General features: G+C 39.8%; 1 protein-coding gene across 2 annotated transcripts in view; it reads left to right on the forward strand.

Moving 5' to 3' along the window:
- SYNPR (synaptoporin) overlaps positions 1-26,806 on the forward strand; it is a 306,812-nt gene that overhangs the window by 230,146 nt on the left and 49,860 nt on the right. For both annotated transcript variants that reach the window (XM_032867307.1, XM_032867308.1), the window contains one exon: positions 26,227-26,425. In XM_032867307.1, the coding sequence (XP_032723198.1) occupies positions 26,227-26,425 (199 nt within the window). The remainder of the gene's footprint in view (positions 1-26,226; positions 26,426-26,806) is intronic.

Consider the following 26,806-nt stretch of genomic DNA (forward strand, 5'->3'; position numbering starts at 1 on the left):
GAAATGAGTATCTTTTTCAAGGCAGCTGAAAACAACTTGCAGGTTCTATCCTTGCTACTGTCTCCATTTAAAGAAAATAAACCCAAGCAGCTCCTTGGAGCTGTTACTTAATTTTAAACCATATTTAAAGCCTGCTAAGAAACACAGTGGCGCCAATCTAGGCCATGGTCAGTTGTCATTTAGTCCCACTGACTAAAAAGATGCAAAGACCAGGCCCCAGGCATATTAAGGCACAGACCAGCAAAGTCTGACATACTTATTTGCTCAGTCCTGTCCTAATCAATTTAGTACATTGCCCAAGAAGACATAAACCTCAGAAACTGTACTATGCCATGCTAAGAGAAAACAAACTAACTTCTACAGGTCAGGCTTCATTTTGCAAACTCCATTTCATGGAGATAATTGGCCACGGGGCACTTACAGTAGGATTAGTTAGCTTGAAATTTCATCTCCTCCCCTGAAATCCGCAATCCTTCCAGCCTGAATTAATCTTCCCTCCTTGGTATTCCTAGAGCACTTGATCTGTACCTCAATTATAGCTCTTATCACAGTCTCTATGGCATTACTGTTATTTCTGTGGGCTTTATCTTCCCTAGTAGACTCCAGACTGTCTAAGGAACAAGACTCTGTCCTAGTCATTTTGTATTTCTAGCATCTAGGACGGGGTTTGGCAGGTCTTCAATAGATAGTTATCGAAGAACTGAAGGATGGAAGTGGAAGAAGGATTTTGTGGTTTTCTCTATCATTATCAAATGTCACTTTCTCCTATTCTACAAGGTCTTACTAAATCCTTTGAAAGAGAGTTCTGGAACACTTAAGAGATTCGGGGACTTAAAAGGAATAGGAGAATTTCAAGAAAATCTAAGGGTGAGTCTTTGGGGGAGATTAAAGAAGTCAAGAAATACATATGGAAAACTCACTCGTGGAGCCCTGCTTCTTTTGGAGGGTCTGAGAATGGACAAGGCTGGAGGCAGACTTTGTGTTACCAAGAATTCTTGAAATTGCAAGTAACAGAAACTGCCTTTGAGTAACAAAAGTGAAATCATTTCTTGGAAGGACATAGAAAAGTTCACAAAAAGAAAGGGAACACTCAGGAACTGGGCTTAGAAAATACAGGAAACCGGGCGGTTCAAGGCACATGTACAGTAAAAATGAAGGAATGGCTTTAATTCATACGTAGTTCAGTCCATGTGTTGCTATGGGCGTGATTCCGCTCAGCCCTTCATCCCATCCTTGCCTCATGTCATTCAAGGTCCAAAATCCAGAAAAACAATCTAGTTGGTCTAAGATGAGTCATATACTTAACTCTTGGCTTGAGAATGTCCCTTCTGTAGAAGAAGGACAATCCCCCCAAAGATGTGATTTCCCTGAAAGGAAATCAAGGTGCTATTCAGAAAAGAAGGAAAAATGAGTGCTTGACAACCAAAATGCAGCTAATGTCCACTACGGTCTTCTCTTGGAAAATATCCACATTAGAAAACTACATTAAGGAACAAAACTGTATTATAACTAGTGTGGAAGATGAGACACTAGAAAACTTTTATTCATCAGTAAATTAGAGCTGAAATTCAAATACAACACATTTGGACAAGTGCTGTCAAATATTTTACCCACCATGCATATCGCCGATGTATCTTAGGAGTTTGTTTTACCTTGCTAAATTGCTTAGAGAGCCATCTTTTTAATAGAAAGAGGAAACGAACAACCTTGGAAGAAGTCACCAAATAATGACTAAATCAGAAATTTAGGTAACTGATTTTCTGTCAACCCTTTTTTCTACTTTTTGATATGAGTATAGAACCAAGTTACAGCTAGGAAGAAAAACTAACAATCTTCCAGTGAACTAGAACTCTAGGAATTACTTATTGTCCTTTTCCAGTTTTCACTTTAACACCTGAAAATTACATTTTGTCAACAGATACTTTTGAACATTTCCTACTAATATTAATGGCTAAAGCTTTTTTTTTTTTTTTTTTTTTTTTTTTTTTAAGTAGGTTCTGAGAGAATATGAAGAATCTCAGGGCTTTCCTTATTGTTCCAGGGCAGGTTGTTACACCTAATAATGGTTTAGTAAGTTCTTCTGTGTATCAGATGCTCTACTAAAATCTTTACATGTGTTTCTCATTTGATATGTATAAGAACTCAATGAGAGTCTACTCTTGGTAGTAGGAAACTAGGAGTCAAAGAAATTATGTAACTTGCCCGAGGGTACAGAAACAGTAAATGGAAGGCCTAAGGTAAAATACATAAAATTTTGATGTGGAAAATGAGTACACTACATATACACTCACATACACAGTTACAGACACGGTTATTAACCTTAGAAATTCATTTCTGAAGTATTTGGATTACCTATCCTTACAAAACATAGGTCCTTAATAAATGTATATTAAAGGCAGGAATGGATAATGTTATTCTAAAAATATAACTTCCAGGAAATTTTTATGGGTAGGGAAAAAGATCCATCGGCAAAAAAGAGCTTTTTAAATAGGATATGATGATCTGTTACTCCTTCTACTGGCTCTGAAAATGATTTTCAGTTATTAAATACAGAGGGAAAAATAATTGATTAAATTTTTTCACCCTTGGGTCTTTTTTTCCTCTTAAATAGCTTATTAAAAGCAGTAGTGGAATGCATTTCTCTATTTGAAAAAATCAGAAGAAAATGTGGGGGGTATTGGCATACAGGTAAACATATAGACCCATGGAATAGAATTGAGAGTACAGAAATCAGCCTTGGCATATATGATCAATTGGTTTTCAACAAGGGTGCCAGCCATAGTAATGGAGAAAAAATAATCTTTTTGACAAATGGTACAGGGACAACTGAATATCTGCATGCAGAAGAATGAAGTTGGACCCCTACCTCACACTGTGTAAAAAAATTAACTCAAAACACATCATAGACCATGTAAAATCTAAAACTATAAAACTCTTAGAAGAAACCATAGGAATAAATCTTTATGTACTTTTTAGTCAGGCAGTGGTTGCTTAGATATGACATTGACAACATAAGCAATTAAAAATAGATAAATTAGATTTCATCAAAATTTAAAAAAACTCTGTTTTGAAGGACACTATCAAAAAAGTAGTAAAAATAAAGTTTGAATAACTTAGATATGTATAGTATCTGACAAAAGGTAGTAACTAATACCTTTTATTATATTTAATGAATTATATAAATGATCAGACTGAACAACATAGTCTTGATTCAATAGCATCATGATCGTATAAAGAATTGAATGATTTTTCTACTGTGATTCATAACTTGTTCAGGAAAAGTTCAACATTAGAGTCCCATAATTATTTTTTGAGTACTGGCATCCTCTTTGGCATAAATGTATGGCTCTTAAGTATGATTATTTTGTAAAATAAAAACATTTATTTAAAGCTTAAAAATAAATAAATAAAAGTGAAAAGCCAACCCACAGAATGGGAGAAAAATCTTCTAAATCACTTGGTCTAAAAAGGACTGCATCCAGCATATATAAAGAACACACACACACTCTCTCTCTCTATGTATGTATGTGTGTGTGTGTGTGTGTATACAACACACACACACACAAAACTCTCTCTATATAAAGAACTCTAACAACAACATGAAGACATCTCAGTTTTAAAATGAGCAAAGGACTTAAATAAACATTTATCCAAAGACATACGGATAGCGAAAAAACACCTAGAAATATGCTCAAGATCAGTAGTCATTAGGGAAATGCAAATCAACCACAATGAGCTATCACTTCAACTCCATTAGGATAGCTAAAATAAAAAAGACAAACAGTAACAAATATTGACAATGATATGGGAAACTTGGCCCTCTCCTATATTTGCTGGTGGAACTGTTAATCGTGCATTCACTTTGGAAAACCATTTAGCCATTTCTCCAAATGTTAAACGTATGATTATGTTAATGTTAAGCCATATGATCCAGCAATTACACTCCGAGAAATGAAAACGTACATACACACAAAAACCTATATACAAATGTTCCTAGCAGCTTTATTCATTATAGCTCAAAAGTGGAAACAGCCAACTTGGGGCATCTGGGTGGCTCAGTGGGTTAAGCCTCTGCCTTCAGCTCAGGTCATGATCCCAGGGTCCTGGGATCGAGCCCCACATGGGGCTCTCTGCTTGGCAGGGAGCCTGCTTCCCCCTCTCTCTGCCTGCCTCTCTGCCTACTTGTGATCTCTCTGTCATAAATAAATAAAATCTTTAAAAAATAAGTTAATTAAATTAAATATCTAAAAACAAAAAAAGTGGAAACAACCCAAATGTCCACCAACTGATAAATGGGTAAACCAAGAGGTATAGCTGTATGATGGAATAGTATTCAGGAATATAGGAGTGACGTATTCAACAACATGGATGAATCTTGAAAACATTATGCTAAGTGAAACAAGCCAGTCACAAAATGCCACATATTGTATGATACCATAAATTACTATAATGTGCACATTCACAGAAATGAAGTAGACTAGTAGTTTCCAGCGGTAAGGATGGGTGGAATGGAGTGTGACTTCTAACCGATGTAAGACTTCTTTAGGGGGCGATAAAACATTCTGAAATTAGATAGTGGTGTAGGTTGCTGTATGAATATACTAACCCCTGTAAATATGCTAAAAACCACTGAACTGTACACTTTAAAAGGATGAACTTTAAGATAGTATATTATGATTAATTATATTTAATAAAGCTGTTGCTTAACCATAAAAACTGTGGTAAGCTATTACCTCTCTGAGATGGCGGGTTTGGGGAGTGACTTATAGTTCCCCCAAACTTGCTATTTTCATACATTTCTGTAACTATCCACACACTCTACACTTTGTATCCAAACTTCTACCCTCTCTCCCACCCCACTCTAACTCCTTTGCTGTAATGCAAATGTCTTATTCATCTTTCATGAGTTGACTCATAGTTCATGTCTACTACAAAATCTCCCTGAATCCCTATTCCACCTTGGGCTGCATTTATCTGAAGATTCAGTGGAACTTTACACACATCTTCATTCCAGCACAGATCATCCTCCGTGGTAATTACCTGTTGATGTATCTGTCTACCCACTAGTGTGTAAGCTCCTTGAAGCATTTATCCTTGTGTTTTGAGATATGGTACAGTGTCTGGCACGTGGTATGTACTTAGAAATGTTTATTGAGGAAGGCAGGCAGGCAGGCAGGCAGGCTGTCTGGCTTAAAGACAGAAAACTAAAAAATATCTCCTGGTTGAAACATTCTATGAAGTCAGGACACTTTCTTATCATAGATAATGTCTTAGATTTAAATCTTAAATACTTCTGTGTGTTGAACTTAAACTGGGGAAGTCATAGCTATAATGAATCATTATCTGCCTTCTAGATGTGAGATGCTAACTCTGTTCTTAGGATAAGCTGAACTTCCTAAGAGAAACAGGTAGTGCTTGCCACATGGGATAATCTTGTACAATTAAAAGCTGTAGTGCAGGATCTTAAGACATTTCACTGGAGTATGTAGCCTTGGTTGTCAGTAAACCCAAGATATTTTAAAGATCGAATCAGGGTCTATTGTGGAGGGAAATGGAGCCTCTGGTGAATAAATTTAAACCAGATTACCGTCCTTCCAAAACAGTTTATCTCCCTGCTCAACTACTTAAGCTTGCTGTGGTTTGAAACATCAGAATAAGATTATCATATGGACAAAAGGATTAAGAATTTACAATGAGTTTTGGTCTGTAAGACTTCTTTGATGCACAAATCCAAATACTTGAGCAGTTGATGGCATCCAAGAGATAAGAAACCACCATCAGTGAAAAAATATAGACACCCCCCCCCTCCACTGCAAACTGCCTTTGCGGAGTTTATTATAGAAGGTGAGGAGATATAAGGGAAAATATAAGTGGGTAGTAATTCCAAGCAGAAGGAATAGTTAGTGTAAAGATGAGAATATATTTGGTGACTTGAAAGAGGACGGGGTGACATAATGGACATTAGACAGCAGTGTGATAATTAATATTCCCTGTTGTAGACAAACTTATTGTTCACAATTCTTCATTCCCTTCCCAACAGTATTTTGAAAAGCTACCTTTGCCTTAGTCTCACAGAGACAGCACGCATTTCCTTGCCTCACTGATGCTGAGTTTGACAAATGATTTGCTTTGGTCAGTGGAAGGTGTGCATGGTGCTGTATGCCATTCCCAAACAAGACTTCAGTGAGCATGGCATGTCCCTTCTTGCCTTCCTATGCCTCTGGTATCAGCAAGAGAAGGCCTCCTTCTTGCAGATGTTCTCCCTCCACACTTAGCCCCGGAAAGATCGTGAACACAGCAGAGCTACTGCAGTCAATGTGGAGACACAGTGTGAGAATAGATAGTGATGGTTTTAAGTCACTGAGATTGGAGGTGGCTAATATGCGGCATTACCGTGGCGATAGTTAACTGATAGTCTTCAATCCTAATCTTACACATTATTGGGATACCTTTCTATGGTTCGCTTTTTTAAACATTGTCTTGTTCATATGCCCAACAGTTGCCAAATCATTTCTGGAAATGGCAGGGTACCTGTAAATCGTAAAACAAACACGAGCCTAGCTATATGCATTTGGAAAGAATAAACCATTTGTTTAGCTGAAAGAAAGCAAAGGCCTTTTCTCTCTTTTCCACTTCTGCACCAGGACATCTGCTTTTTCAGTAACAGAGTGTGAAGTTTTTACATTATTGAAAAAAAAAAAACACACACAACTCTGTAGCTCGTAGTTCATATTTTGGCATCTTTGCTTGTTAGTACTAGTCATTCAATAGACGGGTGATTCCTCAACAGAGTAAAACCCACCAAGCAAAGTGTGAAGTCACTTTTATAAATAAACCCAATTTATGGCTCATTTTCACAAGTTACAATTCTGAGGCTAAATTTTCCAAAAGAAGTTCAAGTATTTGTACATGTATATCCCAAACTTGAACCTAATAGCAATGTAAATAGCAATTAATCTCATCAGCTGTGGTGAGAAATATGATAGAACTTTTTTCTCTTGAATTTAAATACGAAAGTTTTTCTCAAAATATATCCTTTATAAATATATATATATTTATATATATATATAAACTTTTTTTAAAAGATTTTATTTATTTATTTGACAGAGAGACAGATAGCACAAGTAGGCAGAGAGGCAGGCAGAGAGAGAGAGAGAGAGAGAAGGGGGAAGCAGGCCCCCCGCCGAGCAGAGAGCCCAACTCGGGGCTCGATCCCAAGACCCTGGGATCGTGACCCGAGCCAAAGGCAGAGGCTTAACCCACTGAGCCACCCAGGCACTGCAATATAAACATTTATATATATAATTTATTTACCAAATAGTTACTGAGTGTCAGGCCACAAAACATGCCAAACAATACAGAACTACAAATAAAGGGGTATGACCTGCCCTAAGTAAATATATCCTGAGAATTGGCTTTCTTTGGGGCCTGTCTTAATTTGGATTCCCCCAATGCAGACCTTAAGACAAAGACTTGGGAATTTATGTGTGAGGTGATCCCAGGAGGCACAAGCAAAGAGGTGGATAAGTGAGACAGAAATGCCAGAAAGAGAGAGAGAGAGAGGAAGGAAGGAAGGAAGAGAGGAAAGGAGGGAGTGAGGGAAGGAGAGGCAGGGAGGAAAGGAGGGAAAGAAAGAATGGGAGAGAGAGAGATTGAGAGAAAGAGGAAGGAAGGTAGGAAGGAGGGAAGGAAGGAAGGAAGGGGAAAGAAAGCTGGCCATTGTGGGCAACTGAGGCTCAGTCCTGCCAGGGATCCTCTGAGAAACTGAGCAGAATACACCCGAGAATCCTAAAACCAGAGAGCAGGGAGGCTGCAGCATTTACATACTGACTTTCATCCCCCAGTGTTCGAAGGCTACATCCAAGAGGTTAATTCCCATACACCTCCAGCTGTGCCTGCTTGCAGCAGAGAAGGCTTCCTTGGGCCAAAGAAGGCCCTCAGCGTGGAGAGGTAAGGTGGGAGGTTTATCAACATCTGCAATAGCTCCTTAAAATCAGGTGGGCCAAGGAAGCATGGTGCACGGCATCACCCCTGTCTGCCGCAGGAGCACAACTGTTTATTCCATCAGGCATTAGCATAGTCAGTATTCACTGAGCGCTTTGTACCAGGCACAATGCTAATAAGCCTTTTATGACTATCGTATTATTTAATCTTTGCCCTGTGAGGGAGATACTATTTCTTTTGTCCCCTATAGACAAGGAAAGGAAGAAGTTTGCCAAGCTGACAAAACACGTGAATGGAGGAGATTTTGAATGTGAGCAGTCTGATTAAAGGGCCCTGCTCTAAACCACACTTGATTCATGAAGGGCGCAAGGCACAGAAAACCAAGGCAATGGCAACTCAAAGATGGGGGAAGTGTTGAGGCATGTAATCCTCAAGGAAGCCTTCATGGAAGAAATACACCTGAGAAATGCCTTAAGATTAATTAAGTAGAAAAGTACAGGAAGAGAAATGAGCTGGTGCGTGATAAGGTGGGGAAAGAGAAAGGTGGAAGGGGGCTGTAGGATGACACACATGAATTCAGCAAAATACCTGCATTCGAGTGCACACAGAGTTGGTGTTTATTGTAAGGATGGGTGTACGTATTACTGCATGTAGCTCTATGTTTGTTCATTCAACAAATATGTACTGAGACTCTGCGTCATACTTGGCGTGGGAGATACAAAGATTAGAAAAAGGAAAAACAGACATGATCTTCTAGGGAGGAGACCTACGCAGTAGTTCGGTGTTGTTTCCTTTTTCTAGTCCTGGAATCCTTTCTCTCAGTGAGGAACCCGTTCGGTCATGTTTGTGTGGAGTCTCGTCTCCTCTTACAGCCCACACTTTTGCGTATGCACTCACACATGCACATGCACATACTCACACAATGCACACATGTGTGTGCACAAACACACACACACACACCCTGAGCGCCTGACACCAGCCTGGCCAATTACAGCACCCCTGCCCTTGGCCTCAGTAATTTGTTTAGATATAGACTCAGTGACCTAATTTGGGTTTTTCTACTGAAGCTGAGAGTGGGTCTGGTGATCAGAGATACTGAGCTGGTAAGGTCTAAGTGTGAGGCTGTCATCTTGCCCAACCATGGAGAGCAAGGTAAAAACCAAGCAGAGGCAGGCAGATTTGAGGAATGGACAGTGTCCTGCCTATATATAGAGATAGATAGATAGGTAGATAGATGGATATATATATATATATGGATATATATATATATATATATAATTCTTATTCTTTAATTCTTATAAATATATATTATATATATTATATAATATATATTATATATGTACATAAATATATATACCTATATATTTTAATTCTTGGGGTCAGCCTGACAATAACCAAGAGATAAATCTTATCTCAAATTTTTCTATTAGAAACCCCCTTGAATGCACATGGAAGAAGAAAAGGAGATTGGTTAAGTGAACTCTTCTTAACATGGCTTCTTATAAAACTTGATCAAGCAAAGATTCAGGTTACAATCTATCCTCCCAGTCAATCTGCAGAACACCAGGAGGCATGAGTCCTTTCTACCGACCTGATTTATCCATAAGCCATCGGATCCACTGAATCTTTACATAAGTGGGATTCTGAAATAGTTGTGTAGATTTCAGATGGAAATTTGAATAGGTTAGTTTTTCTTTGATTGAAAGAGCCAAACCTATTGAGTACTAAATCCTGCTAATTATAATCCTCCTTTTATAAAACCCTTTCTCTTCTCGCTTGTTCTCCTAATCTACTTTGCTTCATGTTCCTTGGCTCCAGATCCAGACTCTGAATGTTGGCATAGGTTGGCCAAGTTTAAAATTTCTTTCACAAGATTTAGGAGCCCAGAGAAGCTAAACATAGAAATGAGAAGTTAAAAATACTTGCAGAAAAGCATGCTTTTGAATCAAGCAGCATATCCAGTGTCCTGATATAAAATACCTTCTCAAGAGGGTAGTTGGAATGAAAATTTAAAAAAAACTAGAGAAATGGTATGAGGTGACAGCAAAGGGGGAGGGTAAATAGAAGAGAGGAGAAGAAATGGATTTTTATCAAACTTTAATATGTCAATGGGCATATTCTGTAGCTGATGCCTGTTCGGGATAAAGGATGAAATGGGGCTCTGTTTCTATCTGAGATGCTCTAGTCCCTTGTAAAGCAGCTAGAGACCAAAGTCAGTTGAATCAATAAACACTTGAGCACCTACAATGTGTGGGCGCTGTCCTAGGTGCTAGGAACATAATAAGGTATTAGAATCTCTTTGTCTCTTTCTCCACATGTTTTCTTCTGTATCGGTCTCCTCATCCTGGAGTAGGACCCAGTATGCCCATCTTTAATTTTTAAGCCCAGGAGATGAAGCATAACAATTCATCATGTCTAGATCTGATATGCTAGATCTATATCTAGATCTGATATGGATACCCAGACGACACTTGCTCCCCCTGTTGCAAATGTCCCCACCTATAGACCTCAGTATGTGACTCCCTTTGGGGATGAGATAAAAGATGGAGAGGTGGTGTTTATAGTGGATAATCATTGCAATAGAACATCTAAGTCTGACCACTCTTGTCCTGCCTCTCACCTGAGATACTGTGAAAAGTGAAATGTCAAAGACCAGGGAACAGTCATACCTGGTAAAGGCTTTTCCTTTCCGGATCATGGATGGACAGGCAGTTGGTTAGAGGCTATCTAGGCAGTGCCATCTACAGTTAGACATGAGCCCTTACTCAGGTTTTGCTAAGGTTGACTTGCATGCGATGGGTACTCAATAAATATCCTTTAAATGAAAGCACTGCCTCTGTAAAATGGTGAATCAGGCCATGCATGACTGTATTACTTAACTTACTTAAAATGGGCTTAAGAAAAATGAAATAATTTAGGAGGGGTAAAAAAAAAATCATTACCTGGATTAGCTGTTCTCAAATATTAAGTCCCAAGACTCCTCCACATTCTTAAGAATGATTGAGGATTACAAAGAACTTCTTATTTGTGTGGATTATATCTGTGAATATTTACCATTTAGAAATAAAAACAGAGAAATTTGTAAAATATAAGAATGTGCAAGTAGACATTCCATTAGCCAACAGAACAAAGACTACAACCCACAACATGTCGCTTCTGGAAAACTCCACTGTACACCTGTGAAAGAATGAGTGTGACAAGGACAAATAGCATCTGAGTGTTTTGGTTTGAAAATAGTGTTGCTCTTTTGGTCCCCCCTGCAAGGGCTTCAGATGTCCTCCAGGGCTCTGAACCACAGTTTGAGGAATTCTGACCTAGAGTTTTCAGAAACATTATTTCTAAGAAGCTAAACAAAAATACTGCATATAAAATTACTTGTAAGACTTACTTATAGCATATGTTCTCATGGTTTAGACCTTGATTTTTAATTACCAGGAGAGGAAGCTAGAATGAGCTTCCATTCTCTTCCCTTCAAATATTTCATGAATCAAGAGGAACTATAATCATAGAAGGTTTTTATTTTTGTTTTCTTTCATTTGAGGTCTTCTCAATGACTAAATACCATTTTTCTATTCAAGACCTGTTTGACCCTTCTGTGAATAGATTGGTGTCTTTCTAATCAAATCCTTGCTAGACCTTGTATAGAACTGCCTTTCCTTTAAGACTGGCCTGAAACAGGGCGATTTATCAGAGGCAGAAGTTCAGGAAACCAGTTTGGATCAGCAGGAAGGGGTTGAGCTGACACAATGGAGGATAACCTGAGACCACACACATGTATATAAACTCCCAACAGGTGAGGGAAGGAAGCCACCTCTTTCTTTTTCCTAGACAACTTGAAGGATTAAGTCTCATTCTCAATGCTAGCTTCCCCACTGCAGGCGAGAGGAAGATGACATTGGCTTCAAAGTTACCAAGTCATTCCTGAAGAATTTTGTTCCAGGAACAGTGTGAGGTGGCCCTGAGGGTCCCAAGGTTAATTCCCAGCCAGAACCAAACATGCAGGAAAACCATTTCCCTAGAGCCAGTTTTCCAAATAACCATTTTGCTGAAAGATAGATTTTTCTCTTTGAAAATATTTTCACTGTATTAGCTGCACTGGGCCCAGTCCAACACACACACACACACACACACACACACACACACACCTACACTCTTACCAGCCTTCAAACTGAGGGACATCTTCAACTTAAGACATGGGAGCAAAACAGCTGGGGTAAAATCTCCCTGACAGTGTCAGATTAATTGATTATTAGGCCAATTGACTTTTCATCCAACTAATTTTTAACAACTAGTTTTTCCTGTATCAACCATTCTGAAAAATGTGTATAGCTCCTTTGCTCTGCGGGCGTATAGGGATGTGGCATAGATGAGTCCCTGAGAAAGGCTGAGAAACATGCAGTTTGCCAGAGATGCTTAAAGCATTTGTGGGGAAGCAAAAGGAAGAGGTGCCACTGTGCGATGAGAATTCCTCCGGACAGACCACTTGTAGCGGACTGACCTCCTATATGCTCAGCCTCTGTCTCCTCATCAGTAGGGTAGGGACAGTAATGATTATATCGCTCACAAATCCGGTAAAGAATAAAGGAAAGACAGCACGTAAAGCACATAGTTCAATGGTTAGCACAGAGACAGGAATCCATACCTACTAGCTGTTATTGTTAATTGTTATCATTAATGACAGAAAATAATTCCTCAAATGACACTTTCTCATCTCCAGGCCCGGAGCCCTCACTTTTCCAGCTCTCTAGCCAGCATACCCTCTCCACCCTCATTTAAATCAACTCCCCCAATAAGCCTTCTCCTGTCTTGTAGACAAGTTTAGGGCTCCTATATATCCCTGGTCTTAACCCTCATTGCCACTTATAGAAATAGATTGTTCAGATTGTCTGAAATCAGATTGTCTGCTTTTTCTGAGAACAAATACCCCGAGAGCACGACCATTTCCATAATGTTTACTCCAATATGCATCAACCCTAGCACAGTGCTTATGGTAGATGGATGAATGAACAAGGTGTCAGCTAGAAACATGGTACTGAAGCCCTCCTGACGATGGGGCAAAGCCAAAACACAGCTGCACAGGTGTGCCTTAGATCACAGGGCCTATGAGAAAGACCTGAGAAGATCTGGAGGGAGGGCTCTGTTGAGCTTCTCCAGGAGGCCCCAGAAGCCTGTGAGTTGGCTTCCATTTTTGACTTCTGGATCCTAGAATCCTTCCAACCTCCAGACTTGACCTCTCTGGGCCACTGGAGACTCTCTTCCCCATGGGAATTTCAGGATAGTAGAAAGTCCACTGATGTAGAAGCAGAAAACTTAAGTTGTGATTGTTTCACTGTGTGATTTTGATCAAGTGCCTTCACCTCTCTGAGTCCTGGTTTCCCTTGGTAGAACAGCTGAGGCATCTCTTTCTACGATTCTATGTGGCAGGAGCAGGATCAGCTTCCAGACAAATATCTGGTCTCAGACGTTACTGCGATCTGTCCTATCTTTTTCTATCCTTTTTTTCCTTCCCTCCCTTCCTTTCTTCTTTATATAGCAAGTATGTGTTGCTTCTGGTACTTTGGTACTTTTACCTTAAACCAGATACAACCTGGCATTCAGTTATAGAAAGGTAGATGAGATAAACAGGATCCTTGCCTTCCTGCTACTTATGTTCTAGTGGGAGAGACACAAGTAAGCAGGATAACTTCAGCCGTTCAGATGCCTAAAGTTCTAAGTAAAAGCAGTGAAGTGGTATAGTGTGACAGAAAATGACGGATGGAGCTCCCTCTTTAGATGAGGTGGTCAGGGGAGGTCTCTCAGATGTGCTCACATTTGAGCTGAGACCTGAATGAAGTGGTGAAGCTGACAGTGGGCAGTTTGAGATTAGTTCAAAGTCCCCAGGACTTGGGCAGGGGAAGTGCTCTAGGAAGAAAAAGAAGCAAGACGGCATGGTGATAGCAGACAAGTGGGCAAGATCCAGGTGATGTCAGTCCTTGTGGACCCTGGTCAGGGGTTTGAATGTAGCTTCCGGTGCAAGGGATAGCATTGGAGGAGAATTTTAGGCAGGGGAGTGACATGCTCTGATTTATGTTTTTAAAAGATTCCGGTTGCGGTGCGGAAAATGAATTCCTACCTGTCATGTTCCAACTGTAACTTGAAAATAGGATGATTAATCCCCTGATGCTGGCAAAGCACCAGAAACAAGGGTGACATTATATTTGCTGATAATAAACGGCACTTTTTCCATCCTGAGCTGATTAATATGTTGAACAAACTTTCTAGTTAACTAAAATGAACAGTGTTGACTTGTGCCTTAGACACTTTTTTCCCCAAAAAGATTTGTGTATTTATGGTGATATTAATAACTGAAGAATTGGAAATGTACAGTTCCATAGCCAGTTGACAAGGCAATAGCTTTGGGGTGGCTTAAAGGAGATTTCATTTTGTTCTACATGTATAAGCGGTTACTGTTTATTTCATTATAATCTGGCAGATCTATTGCATTTCCCACCCAGCAATGGTTCTGCTGGGTCTCCTATCCTGAACATCCAATAAGGCCAGTTATTATGGATAGAATGAAACAACAGCAAACAACAACAGATGACCAGATAGTGGCTCGCTAGGGTGGCTTTTTGACAAAGAAAATAGTAATAGAACATGCCATGTTTCCAGGTCTTTGAAGTCTACTTTTTGAAAAGCATTTTGGATTTTTGAAGTCAGCTTTAGTAATTAGACTTACACCTTGAATTTTGAACTTCAGAAGCTCTTTGCACACCTAAGAATAGTGACTGTAGTTGCTAAATAACATGCAAACTCTGCAACAAATGCAATGTATTCCATTATCTTAGTTGAGCCTTACAAAACCCCTCTGAGGAATAGGGGATGGGAAAGCTGAGGCTCAAAAAGGGTGGAAGACTGGTCCAAGATCACGTAGCTGGTGGTTGGTGGAGCTACCATAGCTTGCCTTTCAATCGGGGGGAAAAAGAAGTAAGAAGGTGGTGCTCCACGGGGCCCCAAATGGAGACGAATAGAAGGTATGCTAGGGCTATAGGTCTCTTGGAAGTTACATCTCAATGAATGGGCGAAGAGTCTAATATTCTTCACGTGCTGCCCCCAAGTGTAAGATTAGATGAGGTTAACAATGGTTAGGGTGAAGGACCATCAGTAGTTGTATCTGTGTCAGGCACAATGTAGGCCCGTGAAATCGCCTGAATGAAATCTTTAGAACTCAGATGTTATTTCCACTTGCAGTGCTAGGTCACCAAAATTATCAACTAAGTTATGAAACATGACCAGTTAGGTGATTTTTTTTTTATGATTATAAAGCTATCTGAGGTTTGTCATGAACCCCTGAAGTTCATCCACAGACATCCAGAGACATCCTGCAATCAGCCACTCATCTTAAATCTGAGAACACTTAGACCCAGGGTCTAAGAACACTTAGAGTGTTCTTAGACTTAGGGTCACGCAGGAAATTGGTGCACAGATAGACTCACAAGTTTCAGTCCTCACTTTTAATAGTTCTCAGATTCTGTGCTGCACAGGCTCTAGACTCTGGGAGCTGTTCCATTTGAAATGACTGGCTCTCATCCTGAGAGTTTCCCCTTCTGCTTTTGGGGTATTCATATATCTTTAACTTTATGAAATTTTGATGATAATTACTGTTCTTAATCTTAATTTTTGTTTTGAATGCCCTCATCTAGCTAAATAAAAAATTGATAGCTCCTTCTGGTAATAAATTTCTCCTGAAAGTTGTACTGATCCCAAAACTCTAAAAAGCTAGGAATCACTGCTTTTGTTCAAATGCCTCTCTAGCATCTCATCTCCCACCTGGAACAGGTGCAAAGCATATAGTAGCATCAGCCTTATCCTTGCATCTGTTGTTTAACAGAAGTGAGGGGGCTCTACCAGGCCTGATTCCTTCTGCATATTCATATGGCACATACTGAAGGGGAAAAAAAAAGAGGGAGGAAGAGTCTGTAGGTTAAAAGAGACCGGAGGGACATAACCAAATGCAAATACTAACTTCTCTGGGTCCTAATTCAAATTTTTTTTTAAAAGATCTTATCTAAAGAGCACAAGCTGGGGTGGGGGCCACAGGCAGAGGGAGAAGCAGGCTCCTCACTGAGCAGGGAGCCTGATGCAGGACTGGATTCCAGGACCCTGGGATCATGACCTGAGCTGAAGTTAGATATGCTTAGCTGACTGAGCCACCCACACGTCCCAGGGGTCCTGATTCAAATAAACAAACTTAAAAACATATGAGACAATTTGAACATTGGATAGATAATTGATGATATAAAGAATTAACTATTTTTAGGGTGTGAATTTTATAGTGTTGTGGTTACATTTTTAAGAACTCTGATCTTTAAGGGGCGCCTGGGTGGCTCAGTGGGTTAAACCCTCTGCCTTAAGCTCAGGTCATGATCCCAAGGTCCTGGGATAGCACCCTGCATTGGGCTCTCTGCTCAGCAGGGGGACTGCTTCCCCCTCTCTCTCTGCCTGCCTCCTTGCCTACCTGTGATCTCTCTCTCTCTGTCAAATAAATAAATAAAATTTACAAAAAAAAAAGAACTCTGATCTTTTAAAAATGCATGCTGAATATTTACAGAAGAAATTATGTATGTCAGGAATTCATTTCCAAATAATCTATTGGTGGGGGACAGGTGGTGGCGGGAGGCACCAGGTGGTAGTTGACATGAAAAAAAGACTGGCCATGAGTTGGTGACAGTTGATCATGGGAACAGAAACATGGGAGGTGATGGTATGATAGTCTCTACTTCATGTAGGCTTGAAATTTTCTATAATAAACACTTTTTTTAAAAAAGGGGAAAACAGTAAGCAAAAGGGGGCAACCCTAGTACACTCTTCATGGGAGTGCAAATTCCTACAACCTTTTAGCAGGTGCTTTTGGCAATACCTATCAAAGTCCTTAAAATAATACATACCCTTTGTGATTCTTAAGTTTTTTATTTTTTATTTTTAAAAAGATTTTATTTGTTAATTTGACAGAGAGAGACATGGTGAGAGAGGGAATGCAGCAGGGGAAAGTGGGAGAGGGAGAAGCAGGTTTCCCACCATGCAGGGAGTCCAATGTGGGGCTTGATCCCAGCACCCCGGGATCACAACCTGAGCCGAAGACAGATGTTTAACAACTGAGCCGCCTGAATTTAAATTAAAAAAAAAAATTAACAATTTTTTTAAGTATAAAAAATATTTATTTATTGAGGTATAATTGTACAGATCTAAAACACATAATTTGGTAAGCTTTGACAAGTGCTATACCTATGTAACCGTCACTGCAATCAGAATAATAAACATATCTACTGCCCACAAGTTTTCTCCTGCCCCTTGATATGTCAAGGCAACCATCAATCTGCTTAGTATCACTAAAGAATAGTTGCATTTTTTTAGACTTTATATGAATGGGATTCTGTAGTAATTATTCTTTTTTTTTTAATCTGACTTTTTTTTTAACTCAGCATAATCATCTTGAGATTTACCTATGTCTAGTGTATCAATATGCCATTCCTTTATATTGCTAAGTACTATTCTACTGTATGGACGTACCACCCTTTATTGATCGTTGTGATGGTTAATTTTATGTAATTACTTGGCTACACTATGGTGGCAGGTTTTTTTACCAAACACTGTGTTGCTGTAATGGTATATTTTTAGATGTGATTGACATTTACAAACAGTTGACTTTAAATAAAGCAGTATTTTCCAGGATATGAGTGAATCCAATTAATTGAAGGTCTGGCAAACAAAGACTGAGTCCTCCTATAAAGGACGGAATTCTGTCTCCAGCCTGCAATGCAGAAACTCTGGTTTTCTTGGCTTGGGACTCAAGACTGTTGCATCAACACTTGCCTGAATCCTTTGCCTACCAGCTTGCCCTATGCATTTCAGACTTGCCAGCACTCACAATCATATGAGCCACTCCTTTAAAATAAATTCCTTATATTCATTAAAGTATATATCTTATTAGTTCTGTTTCTCTAGAGAACCCTAATATCCTCCTTTACCCAGCACCTCAGCTTGTAGAAATATATCCAAAGAAAGTTATCATACAATTTATCCAAAGAAAGTTATTGTACAAATATCCAAAAGTACATGTTCAAAGGCGTTGTTTTAAGAGTTAAAGGTTGGAAACAGTCAAAATGTCCACCCATGGGGGACCATTTAAAAAATTATTGTAAAACTGTGCAATGTAGCTATATAGAACATTCTGGCACTGTAATTTGTCTATCCTGTGCATATATCACATGACTGTTAAAAAGAATAAGGTAGGGGCACCTGGGTGGCTCAGCTGTTAAGCCTCTACTTTCAGCTCCGGTTGTGATCCCAAGGTCCTGGGATCAAGCCCCACATCCGGATTCCTGCTCAGCAGGAAGCCTGCTTCTCCTTCTCCCACTGCCCCTGCTTATGTTCCCTCTCTCACTATCTCTTCTCTCTCTGTCAAACAAATAAATAAAACAATGAATTTTGGAACACTGAAAAAAATTAAATTTTTAAAAAGTGTAGCACATTCATAAAATGTTGGAAAATATTTTAAAAATCCTTAAAAAATTAAAAAATAATAAGGTAGATCCTCTTTTTTTAAAAAAGGTATGTATTAGTCATACTATTAAGTAATAAACAGCAGGTTTAAAAACCCTGTTTGATTTTCATTTTTGTAAGTTGTTAATACTGAGGACGGAATTAGGAAGAAACGTACATTTTCTTCCTATAAACATGTCTGCACTGGCTACATTTATAAAATAGCATATTTTGACTGAATTAATGAATCCAATCAATTTGACCTCAATTTAAACAAAAAGTAAGATCAGACGGATTTCTCCTGCCCTCTCCCATGCTATCTGTGTGTGTTTATTAATAATTATTTTTTGGTCAAATCCTTTACATTGCTTATTTATGAAACATTTCTATACTAATCAAATAAAATGGACAGATAAGCAGTTATCTAGATAGTCAAGTTTTAAAAAGAAAACTCTGGGACGATTTTTGTTTCATAGTTCATTTGAGTCCAGTACCACAGTTCAGGGAAGACAAACAAGATAGGATAAAAAGAATTTTTTCTGCAAAATATACAGATAATGACTCCATTATCTATTTTACTTTGACAATGTAGAGGCAGTCTAAGTTCTCTATGACTCAAATTCTATTTGAAGAAACTAAAATTAATAAGTCATGGGTTCATGATAATGGCAGTACCTCTTTGCAAGCCATTATAATGGGTTTTATAGAGTTTTCCTTCTCTGGGTCCCACTCTAGGACATGCCCTGGCCTCTATAAGTCCATTTCTTTTTAATTGCCTTGTAGTCTAACTTTTTATTTTGAAATGTTACAAACTTGTGGGAAATGGGAATGAAATTTGAAAAGATCCTTCTTAGCCTAATAGACTTCCAGTAAGTTGGGTAAGTTTCGTTACGGCCTGTGGAAATGAAAGCCACATGCTGCGGGGACAGTGGTGCACAGAGTGGGCAGTCAGTTTCCAGCCATGTCCTTATGTGTGCAAACATAACAAATTGTGTAGAAAAAAGTACTGTTTGCAGTAACCTTGATTCTGTCTTCCAGTGTCGAGTTCAGTTCTCTCTGCTCAGTATTTATTATTGCTCTCCTTCAAAAAATTATCTTCTCTAATAATAAAATGGAGAGCACAGAAAGTTATGGAAAGTTCCTCCTATGGAGACAATAAACTTCGATACATTTAATACATAATCACATCAAGGATAAATGCCCTTATAGTGTTTAAGAGCAGAAGAACAGTATTTTGTCTTTCACTTTGTTTTTGTCTTTTAAGAAAACGTTTTTAGTGAATATATGTGGTTGTTGCAAGAGATGAAGCTGCCCTTGATTCAACTAAGGTTAGGACAAAGATGTCTGGAAAATGAAGCTCGCTGGCTAAAAATGCTATTTACCTGAAGATAAGGAAGCTGGGGATGAGCTCTTAGGTTTAGCAGACAGGAGTGCAGGTCCACAGACCTTCCTGGGAACAAACAGAGTCATTAGAATCCCTGAGACCCTCTTAAGATGTTTGTGAACTGGATTGTTTTCTATTTCTGCTTGCTTTGATGTTGGGTAGAGTCTAGTAATGACCCTTTTAGTTAACAGAGGCATCCTGCATGTACTGATACTCCAGGTCAGCGAGTCCTGCATCTCGGACAAACTCTCCCCCTTCTCCTTTGCAAGCTGAAGACTTCAAACTTGTTTATGACTTGAGCAACCCAAGTCCAAGTACCGGGGCCTTCTCTCAGTTCTCACTGCAATGGGCATATTTCTCAAGACTGTTCCCAGTCCCCACCTTGTCCCATCTTCTGCCCTTTCCACCCCAAATAGATCCTATACCGGCAGCCCTGTGGTGTCGTTCTCCCCAGATCTTGACCATAGTATGGAAATAGGCCTCATGATGAGCTGGTGGCATAAAGGGGAACCTTGCTGTAATCAATATGCAAGTCCTTCGAACCAGTTTGCAATCGACCTCCTAGAAAATCTCCATTCCCATACCTCATGACTCATTGTTTAGCTTCTCCAATGACTCACCATGGAGCTCAACACATCCCCCTCCCCAACTCAGAAGGACTTGAGCATAATGGAGAATTCAGGAGTTTGGAAATCTAAGAGATGAAATTTGCATAAGTAAAAAAAAAAAAACCCTCAGAGTTGTTTTCCAAGTTTGCCTCTTCTCTCTGCCAAGTGGGTGATCTTTGATGATTCTTTCAAGATGACTGAGCTCCAACTTCCTCATCTATAGAATGGAGAAGTTTTCTGAAGAGAAAAAATGAGATGTAGTGTGTGAATGTGTTGCTAAACTTCCAGGATTTTGTCGTGATTTATGCTGTGAGTCATACAGGCTAAGCACATAGAGGTGTGTGTGTGAGTGGGTACATGCACACACAAACACATTTTTATACAGACACATATAGCTAGTGAGAGAAAAGTCCGTGTAAAACCAGACAAATGCCAATATTTCATATTGGGAAGAGAGGAAAAAATGGAGCAAGAAGATTAAAGTCTCTATCAACTGATAAAAGGATTGAAACAGGGGCTGCAGAAAAATGGTCAAGCAGAGAGAAACGTGCTTAGCACCACAATGTGCCAGTTGCCCTCTGATCTTCCCTTGGCCACTGTGATTCTGGCTATGAGAAATTCAGCGACAGCAGTTTGCTCCCCAAAGCCCTTACAGCTTCCTACATTTGCTCCTGGGAGGTCACCACCGTCGGGACATGTCATTGTTGTCTCTCCCTGAGCCACCCCCAGATGCTCTGTTATGAGCTTTAGTCCTCTGTTCTTCCACAACAGGTAAAAGATATGGTCAATAACTTCAAAAGTCTTGCTACCAGATGCCCAAGATGGTACCCTATTCCCTAAAGAGGAATCTGTGCCTCCGAGTTCTAAATATTTTACTTTGTATAAAGAACCCCGGGTACTACAGTGATCACAATTTCAGTGCACGATGCATGCAGGTTCATCGGCTCTCTGCTTGCTTCTGAGGCAAATGTTAGAGTAACCCAGGTCCATATTTGGAAAATGGGCAGTTTTTAATGACTTCCTCTTGACTGGTCTGCAGGGATTCAACTCTGTTATTGCTGAGTGCCTTGTACAATGCTGGATTCACATACTTCAAGGTAGAAGCACAAGGAATGTTGGTTTAGAATCCTATTCAGTATAAGTCATCTGCACACCATTAGATTAGAAGGCTCAGCCATTCTTATATAGACATTCAACTGATAATCTAATGACACTACAACTTCTGAAGCAGAGGGGCAGAAAGGTACAGTAGTTACTGGATAGCCTCCACCTAATCGCTCACATTCAAGACTCACCCCTGCCCTTCACTAGCCACATGACCTCAGGCAAACTCATTGCGTACTCAGTCTCCACATCTGTATAACGGTCCTAGTAATAACACCTACCTAAGAAAGGTGTTCCAAGCTTAGTTGAGAAACAGGTCTGGAAAGAAGCTAGCACAATGTGTGGAGCTTGAAAAATGTCCATGTTTGTTATAAACATTTTTATTCATAAAGCAATGCCAATTTGCTTAATAGGTACATTTGCAGTCCCTTTTAGTGTCATTGAAGCAGCAGTAAGAAGTTTAAAAGACTGTGTTTAAGCATTAGTAAAAAAATTTTTTTAACAATCTACTCTAACATGGAGGCTTTTCTTTGGTAGACACAGTGCAGTAAAATCCAATGAAATTCAATTACCCCTTGACTGACTCAGGCCAACCCAGAAGGGAATTACACATTTGAAATCAACAGAATTGCATTTGGTCCCTTTTGCAGGCTCAGCAGTTGCTCCCTGATGAGTTCCTCACAAGATCAGAGATGGCCCCACTGGCTTCCAGAGTCTGTCAACTGGCACACTCAATCTGTACAGATATTTGCTTCCAAAATTATTACAGCTGCCAAACACATGCTGACTACAAAAATCTCTCCCTCCAAAACAAATCATACATATTTATGCATGTGTATGTACTGGATGCTTAAAAGAGCCTCTCTATTAAAATATATGTGTTTAGTAATACATATCATCATATAGCATTAAAAATGTTCAGCCATGTGAATTATGATACTCAGACTGTTTCGAGCTGACGTGCTCTTTCTTTATAAATGATCCCTACTCCCTTCCACCGAATAGCATTAGCTTGGAACTTCTCTTTCCCGTCGTTCTCTTGATTTCACCCCAGTGTGACTGGTGGGCTAAATAGCAAGCTGTAAATCACTGGCGTTAAAAAGCAGATTTGTTAGTGATTTTTGTGCATGTGTGCCTTGTGCAGATAGCCACAGTTCACATTTACCGTAAAGCAACATAGTAACTTGGTGATAGGGGAAATGTTGATATTCAGCTGATTGCATAGGGAAAAAAAAAAAAACCACCCAATTCTTTTCTCCTGTTCCCTGCTACCCCCACCACACACAAAGACTGCAGACCCAGTCTGTGTATCCCAGCTGAGGGAACTGGGGTATTGGAAGCACTGCTGACCCGGCATCTGGAAAGCCAGTGTGCCTGTCTCTGAACAGTTGCTGCAGGTGACATGGCCCTGCCTGCTATTTTTGTTTTATATGTTGTTTATTGCAGGAAAATCTTTCCAAACTTTATCTTAAGATAAAGACCCAAATTTATAACCTGGCCCACTCTGCCCCACGGTGAGGGACCCGGAGGACTTCTTTGTCTCACTGGGTACCACTAGTTCTCTTTTCCTGCCATGTTCCAATTTTCCAAGACATAGTTCATCTCTTCCCATGTGCAATGCTCCTGCCCTATGCAGGATCTTGGTACCTGCTCTTTCTTACCCATTTTTTGACAGTTTTATTGAGATATAATCCACATACGCTACAATCCATTCCCTTAAAATGGATACCTTGATGGTTTTCGGTCTATTCATAGAATTGTACATCCATCACTTAGAACATTTTCATGGCCCAAAAAAGAAATCGCACATCCCTTAGCCATCATCCCCAATTCTAGAATCCCCATCACCACCACCCCCAGCCCAAGGCAAATGCTAGCCTACCCGTTGTCTCCAGAGATTGGCCTTTTCTGAACATTTCCTACCAATGGAATCCTACAGTGGGTGGTCCTTTCTGACTGACTTCTTCCACTTAGCAGAAGGTTCTCAAGGTCTGTCCATGTTGGAGCGTGTGTCAGCACTTCATTCCTTCTCAACAATAGATAATATTCCACTGTACAGAGGCACCACATTTTATCTATCCATTCATCAGTTGACAGACTTTCTATTACGAATAGTGCTGCTATGAGCATTCCTGTTTCATTTCCTGAGTACAAGCTTTTGTGTAGACAAATGTTACCCTTGCTCTTGGGTATGTATCTAGAAGCAGAAGGGCTAGGTCACAGGCTAACTCTATGTTTAACCATTTGAAAAACTGCCAGGCTGTTTTTCCAAAGTGGCTGCCTCATTTTACATTTCCACCGGCAATATATGGAAGTCCCAATCTGTCTAATAAAACTCATATTCCAGTTCTATCTTGTTATTCTTACCCAGTCTTACCAACAATTGTGATTCCAGTCTCATTCCCTTTTTCATTGTAGCCTACTAGATAGAGAGTCACATTTCACTGTGTTTTCATTCTTAACTTTCGATCTGGATAATTTCTGCCCATTTTTCAAGCAGCAGATTAAAATTCCATTTGGGATCTTACCTTGACCCACACCCCCACCCCAGACTAGCCTTGGGCTCCTCTCAGGAAACCTATCTTTTCCATCTACATTTGAAGTTCCATATGGGCAAGGCCCCTCCTATGCTCCTTACTGTACCTCGGCATCTCGCCATTGTGTGAACTATAAGCCACTTGCTAAAAATTTGTGGAATAATGACATATACAAAATAACAAGGAAAAGGTGTACATTATCTGAAAATCACCTGTATGAGAATTATTGGCATGATTATCTTTTAAAGCTATTTCATTTTTCATCATTCCCACAGGCCAAACCATTGGGAAACATTTTAATATCTCTGGCAAGGGGAGGAAAGGAACTCTACAATGTAACCATGACGAATGCTTCTATTTTCCTGAATCATACTGAACCGTACCCCTTTCTGGTTGATAAGAAACAGGAGGAACCTCAATATTTACAAGCAAGATCAAGTAGACTGTGTAGACAGCTCTCTCTTAAGTCAAGCAATAAATAGAAAAGACTGGGTTTCTCAGAAATAGGGAGCTCAGGGGGACTGGACTTCCCTGCACTGGTTGTCCCTAGAGATTGTGGTTGAGTAGGACAAGGCCCTGGAATGTACATTTTTAACAAGGCCTCTAGCGATTGCAATGCTACTGACCCATGAGCTTCACTTGGAGGAAATATTCATCCTGTTTAATATTCTCATCATTTAACAGAAACCAGTTAATGCAGAAGTTAAAAATTCAAGCTCTGGAGTCAGGCACAGATTTAAATCCCTGCTGAATTTACTAACTATGTGGCTTAGGACAAATTACTTAATCTTTCTAAGACCAATTTCTTATTCTGTAAAGGGGGAGGGGGCAATAAAGTGCCTACGTCACAGGGTTGCCATGGGCATTCAATTAAATAATGAGTATAAAACACAATACCTGATACACAAGAAATGCTCCAATATTGGGGCACTTGATTGGCTCAGTTGGCTGAGCATCTGACTCTTGGTTTTGGCTCAGGTCATGATCTCATGGGTGGTGGGATTGAGCCCCACATGGGGCTCCATGCTCAGCGGGGAGTCTGCTTGAAGAGTCTCTCCCTCTGCACCTCCCTCTGCTTGCTTTCTCTTCTCTCTCAAATAAATAAATGAAATATGAAAGAAAGAAAGAAAGAAAGAAAGAAAGAAAGAAAGAAAGAAAGAAAGAAAGAACGAAAGAAAGAAATGCTCCAATGTTAGTAACTATTGTTACTACTATTTTATCATTATATTACTGTATAAAGTATAAGAGAAAGTACACAACAAATCTGTTTTAAAGGGATCAGTTTTGCTCGATAAGAAAAATACTTTCTAGTATTAATTGGGAAATTACCAGGTTCATCAATGGCTTTATCATTATTGTTGCTTTCATAGATAATTTTCCAAGTGGTATTTGCTGATATCCCTCCTATGGCTGTTTCCGAGCACCTCCATAATACTCAAGGAATAATTTAGTTATTTCTTATGAAGCAGAATTTTGGCTCCTATATTAAATTATAGTTTACCATCTAGTTCACAACATGAGCTACTATACTGGATAGAACACATTTCCTTAGGTGTCATTTGTTAAGCAGAAAGTATTACCCCTAATCTTATTTCTCTCTATTAGGTAATATATTGAGCCTGAATGCCTCATAGAAATTACTCTCTAAAATAGAAGTTCTAAAGTTCAAATTAGTATCGATCCATCATCTTACAGAATCAAGAATGTTCATTCATTTATCCAAGCCCTGTATACTGAGTGCCTAACAAGGGTCAGGCATTCAGGATATACAGAGAAGAAGAAAATCAAGATGCCACCCTCATGGAAATCTTTGCAGAAAGATGGCGTCTTCACGCCCTTTCCATGAGGTGATTAAATACATCATCAAGATTGTGTGACTAGTGATGAGTGCTATGAATGATGTTCCTCAGGATGATGGGATAGAAAATGTCTACGGGAAAGGAGTTATTTTAGATTAATAGGAAAAGGCTCTCCCAGGAGATGACTTTTGAATACCAACAAGGAGCCAGCCGTGGAAAATGTCAGGGGACAGGGCGATTGAAGAAAAGAGAACATTCAACCACATGACCTTAAGCCTGGCTCGGTCTCCTGTGCCTTATAAAGAGTCTCGTTCCCTCTGGCACTTTAGGTTGCATCAGGTGACCTTTGAGGTGCCCACCTGCGAGGGGAAGGAGCGGCAGAAGCTGGCACTGACTGGTGACTCCTCGTCTTCCGCCGAGTTCTTCGTCACGGTCGCTGTCTTCGCCTTCCTCTATTCCCTGGCCGCCACCGTCGTTTACATTTTCTTCCAGAACAAGTATCGGGAGAACAACCGCGGCCCGCTTGTCGTAAGTGGCTCACTTCTTGCAGTAACCCTTTCCATCCCCTCGGATTTCTTTCCCTTGGCTTGAATGGCTTTGGAGTTGGGCAAGCCCTGGGGGCAGGGTTTTTGTTTTGTTTTTTGGGGGGCGGGGGGGTTGTTTTGTTTTAAATCACATTCTTTTTCATCCACATCTCTTGGATCTAACACAGAAGCATGATGTCTGCCATTCTTTTGCACCCCTGAATTGGAAAAGCATCACGAGACATGCTAGAAACCCTTCTGAAATAAATGGTTGGAAATCTCAGGAGATCAAGTGAAGATGAGTGAGGCTTGCTGCAGATTTATTTATAATTCCAGCATTGTGGAGCCAGCCAACCATTTTTCTCACTGGTCACTTAGTGTGACT

This window comes from Lontra canadensis, unplaced genomic scaffold (assembly GCF_010015895.1).
Source record: "Lontra canadensis isolate GAN:19392208 unplaced genomic scaffold, GSC_riverotter_1.0 scaffold34, whole genome shotgun sequence".
Classification (NCBI taxonomy): domain Eukaryota; kingdom Metazoa; phylum Chordata; class Mammalia; order Carnivora; family Mustelidae; genus Lontra; species Lontra canadensis.